General features: G+C 44.7%; 1 protein-coding gene across 1 annotated transcript in view; it reads left to right on the top strand.

The window, feature by feature from the left end:
- FGD5 (FYVE, RhoGEF and PH domain containing 5) overlaps nucleotides 1-14,051 on the top strand; it is a 139,858-nt gene that overhangs the window by 76,060 nt on the left and 49,747 nt on the right. The window contains 3 exon segments of the mRNA XM_030206261.1: nucleotides 7,988-8,046; nucleotides 8,137-8,167; nucleotides 13,179-13,327. Of these exon segments, the coding sequence (XP_030062121.1) occupies nucleotides 7,988-8,046; nucleotides 8,137-8,167; nucleotides 13,179-13,327 (239 nt within the window).

The following is a 14,051-nucleotide window of genomic DNA, read 5'->3' as shown; positions in this document are numbered from 1 at the left end:
AAAAGATAGCATTAGAGGCAAAAAAACATAGTAAAAATTTTTTACGGTATATTAAAAGCAGGAAGCCGGCAAAAGAATCGGTTGGGGCCGCTGGATGACCAGGGGTAAAAGGGGCGATCAAGGAAGACAAAGACGTAACGGAGAGATTGAATGAATTCTTTGCTTCGGTCCTCACCGAGGAAGATTTGGGAGGGATACCAGTGTCGGAAATGATATTTCAAGCAGACAAATCGGAGAAACTTACTGACTTCACGGTAACCCTGGAGGACGTAATGGGGCAGTTCAGCAAACTGAAGAGTAGCAAATCTCCTGGACCGGATGGTATTCATCCTGGAGTACTGATAGAACTAAAAAATGAGCTTGCCGAGCTACTGCTAGTAATATGCAATTTATCCTTAAAATCGAGCGTGGTACCGGATGATTGGAGGGTGGCCAATGTAACACCCATTTTTAAAAAAGGTTCCAGGGGAGATCCGGGAAATTGTAGACCGGTGAGTCTGACGTCGGTGCCGGAGAAAATGGTAGAGGCTATTATTAAAAACAAAATTACAGAGCACATCCGAGGACATGGATTACTGAGAATGAGTCAGCACGGCTTTTGTGTGGGGAAATCTTGCCTGACCAATTTACTTCAATTCTTTGAAGGAGTAAACAAACATGTGGACAAAGGGGAGCCGGTTGATATTGTGTATCTGGATTTTCAAAAGGAGTTTGACAAGGTACCTCATGAAAGGCTATAGAGGAAATTGGAGGGTCATAGAATAGGAGGAAAAGTTCTATTGTGGATTAAAAACTGGTTGAAGGATAGGAAACAGAGTGGGGTTAAATGGGCAGTATTCACAATGGAGAAGGGTAGTTAGTGGGGTTCCTCAGGGGTCTGTGCTAGGACCTCTGCTTTTAAATATATTTATAAATGATTTAGAGATGGGAGTAACTAGCGAGGTAATTAAATTTGCTGATGACACAAAGTTATTCAAAGTCGTTAACTCGCGACAGGATTGTGAAAAATTACAGAAGGACCTTACGAGACTGGGAGACTGGGCGGCTAGATGGCAGATGACGTTTAATGTGAGCAAGTGCAAGGTGATGCATGTGGGAAAAAAGAACCCGAATTATAGCTACGTCATGCAAGGTTCCACGTTAGGAGTTACGGACCAAGAAAGGGATCTGGGTGTCGTCGATAATACACTGAAACCTTCTGCTCAGTGTGCTGCTGCGGCTAGGAAAGCGAATAGAATGTTGGGTATTATTAGGAAAGGTATGGAAAACAGGTGTGAGGATGTTATAATGCCGTTATATCGCTCCATGGTGCGACCGCACCTTGAGTATTGTGTTCAATTCTGGTCGCTGCATCTCAAGAAAGATATATTAGAATTGGAAAAGGTGCAGCGAAGGGCGACTAAAATGATAGCGGGGATGGGACGACTTCCCTATGAAGAAAGACTAAGGAGGCTAGGGCTTTTCAGCTTGGAGAAGAGACGGCTGAGGGGAGACATGATAGAGGTATATAAAATAATGAGTGGAGTGGAACAGGTGGATGTGAAGCATCTGTTCACGCTTTCCAAAAATACTAGGACTAGGGGGCATGCGATGAAACTACAGTGTAGTAAATTTAAAACAAATCGGAGAAAATGTTTCTTCACCCACGTATAATTAAACTCTGGAATTCGTTGCCGGAGAACGTGGTGAAGGCGGTTAGCTTGGCAGAGTTTAAAAAGGGGTTAGATGGTTTTCTAAAGCACAAGTCCATAAACCGCTACTAAATGGACTTGGGAAAAGTCCACAATTCTGGGAATAACATGTATAGAATGTTTGTATGTTTGGGAAGCTTGCCAGGTGCCCTTGGCCTGGATTGGCCGCTGTCGTGGATAGGATGCTGGGCTCGATGGACCCTTGGTCTTTTCCCAGTGTGGCATTACTTATGTACTTATGTAAGATTTTTATATGTGCACATTTCTAGGTATACATCCATACAGTTGATTTTTGTAGGCACTTTTTTTTAGGCACACAAACTAACCCAATGCCTAGAAACATGACGGCAGATAAGGGGAAAGGGGAATTAGGACTCGATATACTGCCTTTCTGTGGTTTACTTATTTGTACCTGGGACAATGGAGGGTTAAGTGACTTGTCCAAGGTCACAAGGAGCTGCAGTGTGAATTGAACCCAGTTCCCTATGATCAAAGTCCGCTGCACTAACCACTAGGCTACTCCTCCACCGAATGGCCCATCCACAGCAATCACTAACTCCTCCTCCTCCTCCTCCTTTTCCTAAGGGATCTCAAGTGCCAGCCTGTCCCACACTTTCTTAAATTCTGATAACAGTCTTTATCTCCACAACCTTCACCAGGAGGCCCTTCCACACATCCACCACCCTTTCCATGAAAGAGTAATTGCTTAGATTCCTCCTAAGCCTATTTCCTCTTAACTTCATCCTATGCCCTCTTATCCTGCAAATGAATGTACTTGCCTACTTCACAGAAGGGGACAGACCAGCTCCTCCATCATTCTCTGCTGTTACACATGCTTTCTAGCACCCTTGAAATATTTAAATTAGAAATCTTTGAAAAATTTCTCAGGAGCAATGTTTTCAAATGGATTAATAATGAATCTCACTCCTAAGCCGGGGTATGTGGAGTACGTTCACATTCTCTTAAAATTTACTGCTATCGCTGGCCGTAGTGCTTGCATTGTTCCGATGAGAGTTTCCTTCAGGAGTCCATAGCATGTAATATCATAGGCAACTTATCAAAGTACGCTCAGAAATTGCTTTTAAGCAGGGCCTGTGGTGCCCAGCATGATGGGAAATATTTCTGCCACATTTTCGTGCTCTCTGACTGCATGACTTGAGGATCTTCCCTCACTCCACACGACTCTCAGACTAATCACTTGGTTCTGACATTTCTATTATCAATGCAGACTTCGTGCTTTTCTCCTTTACCACTATGTACAGTTTTCTTGCTTTTGGTTTTATGACAGTGAGGAAGGGAATGTTCCAGTTGATCATAACCTCTTCATTCGCCACAGTGTTTTTCTGGTACAGCAGAGTTATACAGTTCTTATACACCCATTTGAGATGTAAGTCAAAACCTCTTCCCCATAGCTCTCAGAAAGCGACTCATCCAGTGAGAGAACTTCTGACATATGGAAATGAATTTGCAGGTCAGAAATCACTTCAAGAGTTCGAATCGGTGCCATTAATTGTCGAACTGCTGTTGTGTCGTATTTGACAAATACCAGCCTGTCATCCATAGAAAGAGTTATTTTCCACTCCTGTTTTCCAGATGTAATAACTTTTATTAGATGGGAGTTTATTATGTTGATTAATCGTAGCTCTAATTAAATTATAAATTACAGGAGTAAGAATGAGCAGCCTTGCCTTGTTCTGCTGAATGAAGGGAAGGATTCAGTTGGCTGTCCATAAACCAGGAAGGGATTTTGGATGTAGTTCAATACCTTTTTCAGTAACAGCTCAAGGTGGGTTACATTCAGGTATGCTAGGTATTTACCTGAAGCAGTGGAGGGTTAACTGACTTGCTCTAGGTCACAAGGATTTTAACCCCGGCTTCCCTAGTTCTTAGCCTGCTACTATTCCATTCCATTTGCTTGGGGGTGGGAGTATAATAGTCTGTTTCAAAAAAATTCCTTTTAAATCGTATTTATTAAGAATCTAAAATAGATAATCCCATGTGACCATTGAAACTCATCAATGCAAATCTGAGGAAACCTGACTACTAGTGGTAGTACTGTGATACTACAGCTAGGCATCACTGGCATCATTTTGAACCTGGCAAGGGCATGGGTGACGGGATCACTCCTGCAAACCTCACTAGGAACCAGGGGGGCCTCCAGAAAGGTGGGGGGATCTTGGCTAACTGAGGTACTCCCTAATTGGGACATTGCTTGAATTGGGGGGGGGGGGGATTTCAGGTCAGGGGATATATCAGTGAAAGGGGCTTCTGAGTCGGGAGTCTGTTGGGAGGGGGATAGCTATGAACTTTATTTTAAAAATTGTAGCTTGGGAATGTACTTACAGTAGCTCTCAAGAAGTTGATCCATTCCTTCATGACACGTGTCTCTCCTACGTGTCATGTAGCTTTCATGATGTGACCTCGCCTTGAGAATTCCATTCAGTTCTGGTTGCAGTCTTTCAAAAAAGATATAGCGGAATTAGAAAAGGTTCAAAGAAGAGCGACCAAAATGATAAAGAGGATGGATCTCCTCCCATTTGAGGAAAGGTTAAAGAGGTTAGGGCTCTTCAGCTTGGAAAAGAGACAGCTGAGGGAGGATATGATTGAGGTTTATAAAATCCTGAATGGTGTAGAAGAGAATCGATTTTTCACTCTTTCAAAAAGTACAAGGCCAGAGGACACTCAATGCAATTACGTGGAAATACTTAAAACAAATAGGAGGAAATATTTTTTTTTCACTCAGAGTAGTTAAGCTCTGGAACTCGCTGCCGTAGGATGTGGTAACAGCGATTAGTGTATCTGGGTTTAAAAAAGGTTTGGACAAGTTCCTGGAGGAAAAGTCCATAGTCTGTTATTGAGATGGACATGGAGAAAGCCACTGCTTACACTGGGATTAGTAGCATGAAATGGTGCTGTTAATTGGGTTTCTGCCAGGTACTTGTGACTGGACTAGCTACTGCTGGAAGCAGGATACTGGGCTAGATGGATCATTGGTCTGACCCAGTATGGCTATTCTTATGGTCGTCCCTTTCCCACCCCCACCCCCCAGTACATGACTAGAGATGTCTTTCTGAGGGAAACCAGAACTCCAGCTCAGTGCATGCAACAGGGTAAAACCATCACTGGATCGGTGTTTTGGACTGAGCCTGGGTCAAGTGACTACCTGTTGAGGAAACTTCCCTGCAGTCCAGGTGACAGGAAAGTGCTGCCAGGTCCTTGGATGCCAGAGGGGCTGCGTGAGTTTCCTTAATGTGCCAAAACTGTAAAGAACAATGCATGTAGTAGTAGTAGTTACATATATCGAAATTGTGCAACACAGTGACAACATGGAAAAAGACCACGCAGAAGGATGTGATTTCTAGGTTCTGATCTCACCCCCATCCTCTCCCCTCAATATGCTTTCCCTTCATCCGTACTCTCCAGCTTGTTGTTTCTGTTTATGATGTAGATTCTTGATATCTCACATTTATATGTTGGATACAGGTCGCTGCAACGGAGAGCCCGTGAAATGTGAGGATCTGCCCTCATGAGACAGGGTGGCAGTGTGAAGTCAGCGACATGTCTATTTAATGGGGGCCATAAATCTCTGCAAATTCTGTAGTGATGCTGTCTGTAGGGTTTGTCATCTGCTGGTATCACATCTGGGCTTATTGAGTCGATAAATTCTCTTCTTCTGAGTGGAGAATGAGAGCAAAGAATGCTACTCCATGCTCCAGGCTTTTAATTTCCAGCTGATCTGACCTCCCTGTCCACATCCTCTCCTCTTACGACAGCCATTCCAGTACCTGAGCTCTGCGTCGTCTGTGCAGAGTCTGAAACAATATCAATAAGCAAATAGAACATCAGTAAGAGGCCTTCCCCACTCTCATTAGAGGCCTGGAACAGTCGCAAAGCAAAGAAAACACCACATCAAAATTACACACCCACCCAAAATTTTATATACTGAAACAGCAAATAAAATTCATACGAATCCAAAACAACGCCATCAAAGTTACACACCCACCCAAAACTCACATACTAAAACAGAAAGTAAAACTTGTATAATCCAAAACAGCTCTATCAGAATTACACACTCACCAAAACTCATATACTAAAATAGAAAGTAAAATTAATATGAATCCAAAACAGCTCTATCCTAAAATCATAACCCTACCCCTTCATTCAGAACTGACAAAAGAGACAGCCAGACCTGAAAGAGAAAGTAACCTGTCACACCACCTTACTTCACTAGCAATGAACAACATATAGGGCCTAATCATCCCCTAATCAGCTGTACAAGGGGTGGGCAGGGGGGATACCTAGCTCAGAGGTGTCCTTGATGGTGGGGCCTTGGTTAAAGGAGGTGCTGCTTTTTTGGGATTTAGCTTGTACCTTTTCACTAGTAATTCAGTGTGAGTTATATTGGTTTAAAAAATCGCTGAAAGTCAGAAACGTCCATGTCTAGGGACGTCCAAATTTAAGGATTTGAACGTCTCTAATGGTATTTTCGAAACGAAAGATGGACGTCCATCTTGTTTCGAAAATATGGGTTTCCCCGCCCCTGGATTTTGCCGTTTTGCAAGGATGTCCAAATCGCAACTTGGACGTTACTTTCGAAAATGCCCCTCCACGTCACCTGCTATAGGTCACCATCTGATCCGAAGTGTCCTATTCCTTTCAGATACCAAAATTGGTCCCACTTTCTTCCAGTCCCTTGCATCTCCCCATTTCCAGTTGTGTGGGTTGTCTGCAGTGCTATGCCGGTACTAAAGCACAGTTCGATATGCAGCAAAAACACACGCATGAAAAAGATTAAATTCCCATGATCTGTGCTTCTCCGTCAACTGCCCTGTGCCTCCCAGAGACTCTCCTCTCTCTCCGCTGGGTCTCAGCTGAAGTCAGACAATTAGAAGCCTACCTAGAAGTAGCTCTGTTGAAGCTCATTTCATCCTCCATCCCTGAGAGTCGGACACTGGCCTCAGCTCCAGAGTTCATGTAGTGGTTAAACAAACAATCAGTCGGGCAGGGCTTCTACCAAGTTTCAGTCGTGACTGAGGAAGGGCTGCGTGATGGAGAATCTTTCTGCTAAGACTCATTAATCACAGTGTAACGACAACTCCATGACATTGTGTCTAAGGCCTGAGAGGAGCTAAGCTGAACCCTTCCTCTCTTGGCACATGCAGGTCAACGTGGGAACGTGCGGTGTGCCGTGTCGTTGTTGGTGTGTCTGAGTGTGTGTCATGAAGAAATATTGTTATTTTAGGAGGAAGCCCTTTCTTTGTATTCCAAAAATATCAAAATACGTCTGTGATGTACTCGTGCTTATGTCCTGGCATTTACAATCACTTTTGTAGGGTAGAATTATGAATTTTATTGTTTTCTTGATAATGAACATTGGAACTAACTGGTAGTGAGTGAGGTGAACAAAAAACCTTTGAGTGGTCCATGAGATTTAGCGGAGTGAATCTCTCAAGATAATGGGCCTTTCTTCTGCTGGACTACAGTGGAAAGCAAAGGAGTTTTGGGACAAGTGCCCGATATTTGGAAATCCTTAGCATTTCCGCATCTTCTATGCTGCCATCTTCTCCTGTTCTTCTAGACTCCGCTCCGGTCTTTTTCCCCACACTCTGTAGGGTCCATCTTTGTGTCTCCAGCAGATGTTTGTGTCGGTGGACCTGTGCACGGAGGACAGTGAGGGGGTTCTGAGTTAGGACCAGGTAACTTCAGGCTCTGCTGTGCATTTCCAGTGGTAGTTCCCAAGCTCAGATATGCAGATTGAAGCACTAGGATTGGTCTGCCTTGCGTATCTTTGATTTGCATATCTGTTTTGCTGCAGCTTGATTAGAAACATATGTCAATCACTGCAGGACCTAAAACTCTCACACTTTGAAAGGAAATTGTTAAGCAGCAAAAAGAAAAGCAGAAAATGTAACAAACCTATTGAACAGTATTTGGAAAAACACAGGATTGGATGAGGACGTCGTTCTCACATTATGATATTTTATTTCATTCTGGATTCTCATTTCATCTATGTAATTTGATACTATTCTATCGTTCATTTTCTTTTTACTTTGTTAAAGTTATTGTTTTGGTTTTATTGAATAATAAAATGTATTCAACTCAATAAGTAACAGTAGTGGGGGAGGATTTCTTCTACGGCAGATTCTAGTTGACTCTCTAATAAAAACATAGTCTGCTATCTGGGAAGCTTGATGTAAAAGATGGAGCGGCTCCGGCTGCCCTGGATTTGAAAGCTGGAGATTTTTAGTGCATTGTAGATTCAGCCTTAACCTGCAGTTACCCTTTTCCTTTCACAGAAGGAAGGACAGTCCAGGGTACAAGTGATTGCTGAAGAGCTGGTGTCTTCGGAAAAAGAGTGAGTACCCTGGGAAGCACCTTATTCCAGACTTCAAACCGCTCTTAAGCGCCTGATAACAATTAATAAACCTCTGTCTCCTCCTAACAGATATGTGGAGATGCTCAGACGGCTGCAGATGGTGAGTAAATCATTAGAATTGTTAATGTTAATTGGCCTTTACTCAGCTGTAAGTTAGGAACAGACTGTTGTGGAGCTGTGAGCTTCCTGTCACATCACAATGATGAGATGCCAGGGTCTGGGTAGGAACAGCAGTCTTAGTGGGGCTGGACTTCTCGGGATCATTAGTTTCTTTTGATGGAGATTTTTGTAGGTTTGTCAGCATGGCAGGAGCAATGCTGGGTCCTTCTCCCCACACCTTCAGACAGTTGTAGAAACCCACCTGCGCTATGTCTGTGACCCAGGGACCATTGCTGGGCTTCTTTCCCAGAGCAGGGGTCTCCAAACCTGGATGTGGCCGTCAAAGCGCATTGCCCAGTCCACCATTCTTTTGCTGCCTACAGCTGAATCTGGCTCATTGAGGAAGTTTCTCTTCCATTTTTCTTTGTGTTGCAGGATTCTCAGCCCCCACCACCCCCCTCCACCTTGCCACTGGCTCTTTCAGTGAATTAAAAGGTCCTGTTTATCCCTTCTCTTGAAATGTGTGGGGACCAGTCATTAGCGTAGTAAGGGCGGCAGCAGTGAACTGCTCTGGGCACCATCTTAGCAGGGGAGCCGACAACTTTGGCCAACACACTACTGCTTCCAGCTCCTGCTCCTTGAGCCTCCCCCGCCCCCCAGAAAAGAAAACCAGCCATCATCATAAGTGCTGGTTTTAATGACTGCCACTCCCTCCCACCTCAGCTGCTGCTGCATCGTGCATCCAGCCTCTTGGAGACCTGGAGTCATCAGAAAGCAATGCAGGACGTCCCAGCTGCGTGTCGTGTCCGCTGATGACTCTGCAGTGTTCCACCCACCTAAGACACAGATTTCCTGTTTGTGCGAAAGGCGGAACACTGCAGAGTAGTCAGCGTGTGGCTTGAAGGTCCCACTTCCTTCTAATGATGACTTTCACCGTTGCATCTGTGATCCAGTGGCAGCAGTAGGTAAGGGGCTGGTGAAGCTGCAGGTGACAGGAGGATTTGGAGGAGAGCTAAAGGGGAGTCCATCAGTGGGAATTTGGAAAATAAAGTCTGAAATTAAAGATGATGGGGCACTCAAGGTGGGGGTAATAAGGACATAGAGGAAGACAGGGAAATAAAGGCGAGATGCTGTTTGGTGGGGGAGGGGTGACGGGGGCCTCCTGGCACTATCTTACGCCACTGGAACCAGGCAGTCAGGGCTTTAGAGTGACCACAAAAGGTAGTGACAGGGCAAGATCACATGATCCACGAATCCTTCCCCCCCCCCCCCCAGCCTCCCATCTGACAGATTATTGGCTCTGCATCTGTCATAATATTTCTAAAACACACTTTAGACAAAAACCTGATGTAGAAATTTACAAAATCATTAAATCCTGCTAATGGTGCATCCAGGGCAGTGGTGTCCTGGAGCAGGCTCTCATGGGCTCGCAAGAGCCGTTTGTTAAGTTTTTAAGAATTTTGGGAGCCAGTTGTTAAAGTAGCCCCCCCCCCCCCCCCCCATGGCTCCTAAAATGTGGACTCGGGCCCTCTCATAAATTCTCTTTTACTTTGCTGGCGGGGATGCTGAAGAAAATAGACTGCTGCTGCTCCCCGCTCCTTGTTTCTAGCTCTGAGCAGCAGGCTGGGGCGTCTTGTGCATGTGCAAGAAGTCCCAGCATGCTGCTCAGAGCCAGAAACAAGCAATGGGGAGTGGAGGCAAGCCATTTATTGGTTGGTGGGGCTCGGCATCCCTGCCAGCAAAGATATGCCTAGTGTGCCTGCATGAGACGGGGAGAGAGAGGCATGTGTTACCCCCCTCCCCAGTTCACCCCTGGGCCCCCCAAATTGCAGGGCTGGCTGTGCCCGGAGAAAGAGCCCGTTGTTAAAATTTACCAGCACACCCTGATCCAGGAATAACATGTATAGAATGTTTGTACGTTTGGGAAGCTTGCCAGGTACCCTTGGCCTGGATTGGCCACTGTCGGGGACAGGATGCTGGGCTCGATGGACCCTTGGTCTTTTCCCAATGTGGTATTACTTATGTACTTATAATCCAGGGTATACAGTTGGGATGTTGTTTTGCTTTCTAAATGCTGCTGAGGCTCAACCTTTTTTCATTTGGATACACCTGAAGGACGATGTTTACATATGTGACACACTACATACATACCCTAATGGACTTTTGGTCTGACATAGTGTAGAAGATGTTATGAATATCTGAGGAGTAGCAACATAACCACTTCCAGGCACATTGTGAAATACAAAACCTGAAAAAAATCCTAAAGTAACATAAATGTACCAAATATGACAATATCACTAATCCTATGATTCAAACAGCGAGAACATTACCTAAGGACAGGAAGCACTACAACTATTACACTGGGCCTTAAAACACCAGTACACCAACTACAGGCAAAAGAGAACAAGTGGAACTGCTATCGAGTTCCACATAGAAACTATGTACAGAATACTACACCTCAGTCATATCCAAAACATAGACAGACCCTCATCAAATACATAACAAGGGATCACAGATTACAAATAGAAATATGAAGACAAAAATTGAACTGGCAAGAAATAAAAACAAATGCATGAACATAATACAAAGCTATTTGCAACGCTCATTTCCCAAAGCTTAACACATTCCAGTTAATATATTCAAAATAAAACTTATTTTCTTCCTTTGCTGTCTGGACATTTTATTTTCCCATTATCCTGGTCCCAGTTTCTCTTTTCTGCTTTCCTGCCTTCTGCTTTCTCCATCAGTTGTCCATTTCTCATTTCTCCCCTCTTGTTCCATTCCTTCACTATGCCTATCTGACACACTGATCTTTCCCTTCTAGTTATTTCCTCCCTTTTTACTTTTCTGCCTTTGTCCACTCCAGCTTCACCCTCCTTCTTATCTTCCATTTCTCCATCTCCTATTTCCTTCCACCTACTTATCAACTTTCCATCTTCTTCTTTCATCCCATAGCTCTCCCATTTCTGGTCTCACTCATTACCATTCTGTCTTTCATCTACTCCCCAATATCACATTTCTATCCTCTGTACTCACTATCCTCATCCTACTCACCTTGACAACCCCCAATGGCCTCTCCCATATGGTTCCAAAATTCTCAGTATTGCCCCTCCCCCTGCAGCCTTGTAGTCTGATATCCCTTCCACTCCACCACTGTCCCCACCCATGGTCCAGCGTCTCACCCTCTCCCTACCTCCCTCCCCTCCCCTCTACCCCACATCAGCATCTCTCCATCTCTCTTCCTTCCTTCCCTCCCTCCCTCTGTTTCCACCTTCCCCGTGTCTCTGGATCCAACGTCTCTCCATCTTTCTTCCTTTCCTTACCCCTTCCCCTCTGCCCCCAGGTCCAAAATCATCTCCCTTCCTTCCTTCCTTCCTTCCTACCCCAACCCACCCAGCCATCATTTCTTACTCTGCTTCCCCTCCGCCCTTGGGTCTGGCAGTACTCATCTCTCTCAACTCCTCTCCCTCCCGTGGCCCGGTGTTTCCTCCTGTGTCCAACCCCCCTTCTTAAAACCTGCATTTCTGTGACAGAAAGGCAGAGGCAGTGTTTCCCATTAGCTGTCTGCCACTGGAGTGGACTGCCCTGACATGCTGACACAGAGTTGGGTGACACTATGCATGGAGCAATGAGTCAGGACATATCCTGCGAAAGAAGGATTCCTTTTCCAGACAAGCATCTTAGCGCCTTTTCAGTGTAATCCTCAATGCAGTGTGCCTTCCTTTGGTAAATGTTATCGGTGCTGTAGGCCTCTGTCTAGTAGTTCATGCTTTGCACTGGAAAATCCTGGTTCATTTAGGAAATTCATTAATCCATAGATTTGCTGAGGTAGATCAGTAAATTATTGATTTATTGCCAGGTGTATCATGTAACAACTCTTGTACCCTCTGGTACATGTGCCCTGGGTGTGTTGTGACAGCAAGGCCCCCATCTGGAGCATAAGATACAGGATGAAGGCAGCTAGAAAGCTCCTGTGATTATAAACTGCACATCTGAAGGGAATGTACATGAAGTGCTTGAGAAAGATGAGCTCTGCTCTCAGTGAGGCGTTCTGGGCTGTCTTTTCCATTAAATTCTGATTCTTCTACTGCCCACAGAGAAAACTTCAGACACTTCCTGGTGTATTGAGAGACACAGGAAGGAATCTGGCTTCCACAGATGACTTTTTAAGTGATCCCGTATGGGGTCTCAGCTCATTTTGCTGATTTTGGGCTGGAATTCACTTCCAAGTTGCCAAACGATACTTCAGTTTTGAGAAATGGCAGGGAAGACAATACTGCACTGTCCAGGGTCTCACTAATAAAGGCAGGAAAACAGGATATTCAGGTACCAGAGGACTTGCTCCGTGGTAGACTGAGCTGCTCACATTGGTGCTGGTATGAAATGATAAAAAATGGACAGATTTATTGTGCTTCCAAGAAGTCTACTACATGGCGGTAAGAAGTCTGTGAGAGGGTCCCTGTGGCCAGTTGCCAGGGAGGCCTGAAGCTGGTGGCAGGAGTAGGTGACTGGGTTCTGGAACGTAAGAATAGCCATACTAGGTCAGACCAATGGTCCATCTAGCCCAGTATTCTGCTTCCAATAGTGGCCAATCCAGGTTGCAAGTACCTGGCAGAAACCCAAATAGTAGCAACATTCCATGCGGAACCCCAAAGAGTAGCAAGATTCCATGCTACCAATCCCAGGGCAAGCAGTGGCTTCTCCCATGTCCTTCTCAATAACAGACTATGGGCTTTTCCTCCAGGAACTTGTCCACATGTGTATAAAATACCACTATTTCTGTGTATTGGTGCTTCTAAAATAAGCTCCAGAATTTGTGAGGTTAGATTTAGGGCAGCCATTTGTGCACTGACACCTAGACAAAAGGAGCTGTTAAACAGCTGAATTTGAAATCCCTGCACATCCCAGCTCAGCCCCCTTTTTTCTGACTAAATCCATAAGTCCAGTGGTTTTGTGCTGACAGATTTTCATGGAATTTAAGTTGTGTTTAGTGTGGAATTATGTCATTACAGGGTTTCTTTGGCACTGTGCTAGAATTGCTGCCTGAGGATGATGATGTGATGGAAGAGGGGAAGTTACATCGGGGCTTGAGTGAGCTTCCAGAAATCTTCCAGCTGCACCAGGAGATCCTGGCCGAGCTGGAGGAGAGAACCCTGGATTGGTAAGAGACAGTGGCCTTTTTCAGCAGCTTCTGCCCCCCCCCCCCCCCCCCCCCCCCACACACACACACTTCTCTCCCTGCTTGAAAGACTTGTTGGAGATATGATGGAGATCAAGAATATAGAGCATCAGGGCAGTAGCAGGGTGAGAAAAAAAATCACCATTTAGATCCACTGTACAGAAGTTTGGGAATTAGCCAAGAAGTTCATGGCTACACCTGACTAAAAAAAAAAAAAAAAAAAAAACAACAGATGGAAGGGGAGATAGTGGGGAAAATGGCCACAGACTCCAAAGATAAAAAGGACAATCTTAATGCTTGAGATTTATTGATCAAAGACTCGACACAGCACTGTGTTTCGGCCCAATGGCCTGCTTCAGGACTCTTTTTAACAAATGGATCTCAAAATCTCCAGACGTGAAACTTTTGAAATTGAGTCAGTGAGTGGGCCTTTTAAAAAAGACCTTTGTTATAACAATGCACGCCTTCGAATCTGATTTCAATCTGACAATTTTTTTTCAATCATTTGAAGGCTTGATTGTTATAACAAAGGTCTTTTTTTAAAGGCCCACTCACTGACTCAATTTGAAAAGTTAAAATTTAGAGATGCCCAGGGTAAGAATGCTGCAGACCATTCAGCAGTGGAGAGCACAGTACTGATTGGTCCCTGTCCTCTGCACTGTGGCTGAGGAAGATTCCAGAATAGCTTCCTTTCTTGGTTTAAATG

This window comes from Microcaecilia unicolor, chromosome 6, assembly GCF_901765095.1.
Source record: "Microcaecilia unicolor chromosome 6, aMicUni1.1, whole genome shotgun sequence".
Taxonomy (NCBI): domain Eukaryota; kingdom Metazoa; phylum Chordata; class Amphibia; order Gymnophiona; family Siphonopidae; genus Microcaecilia; species Microcaecilia unicolor.
The sequence above is the reverse complement of the archived record's forward strand: the minus strand, read 5'-3'. Positions and strand labels throughout refer to the sequence as shown.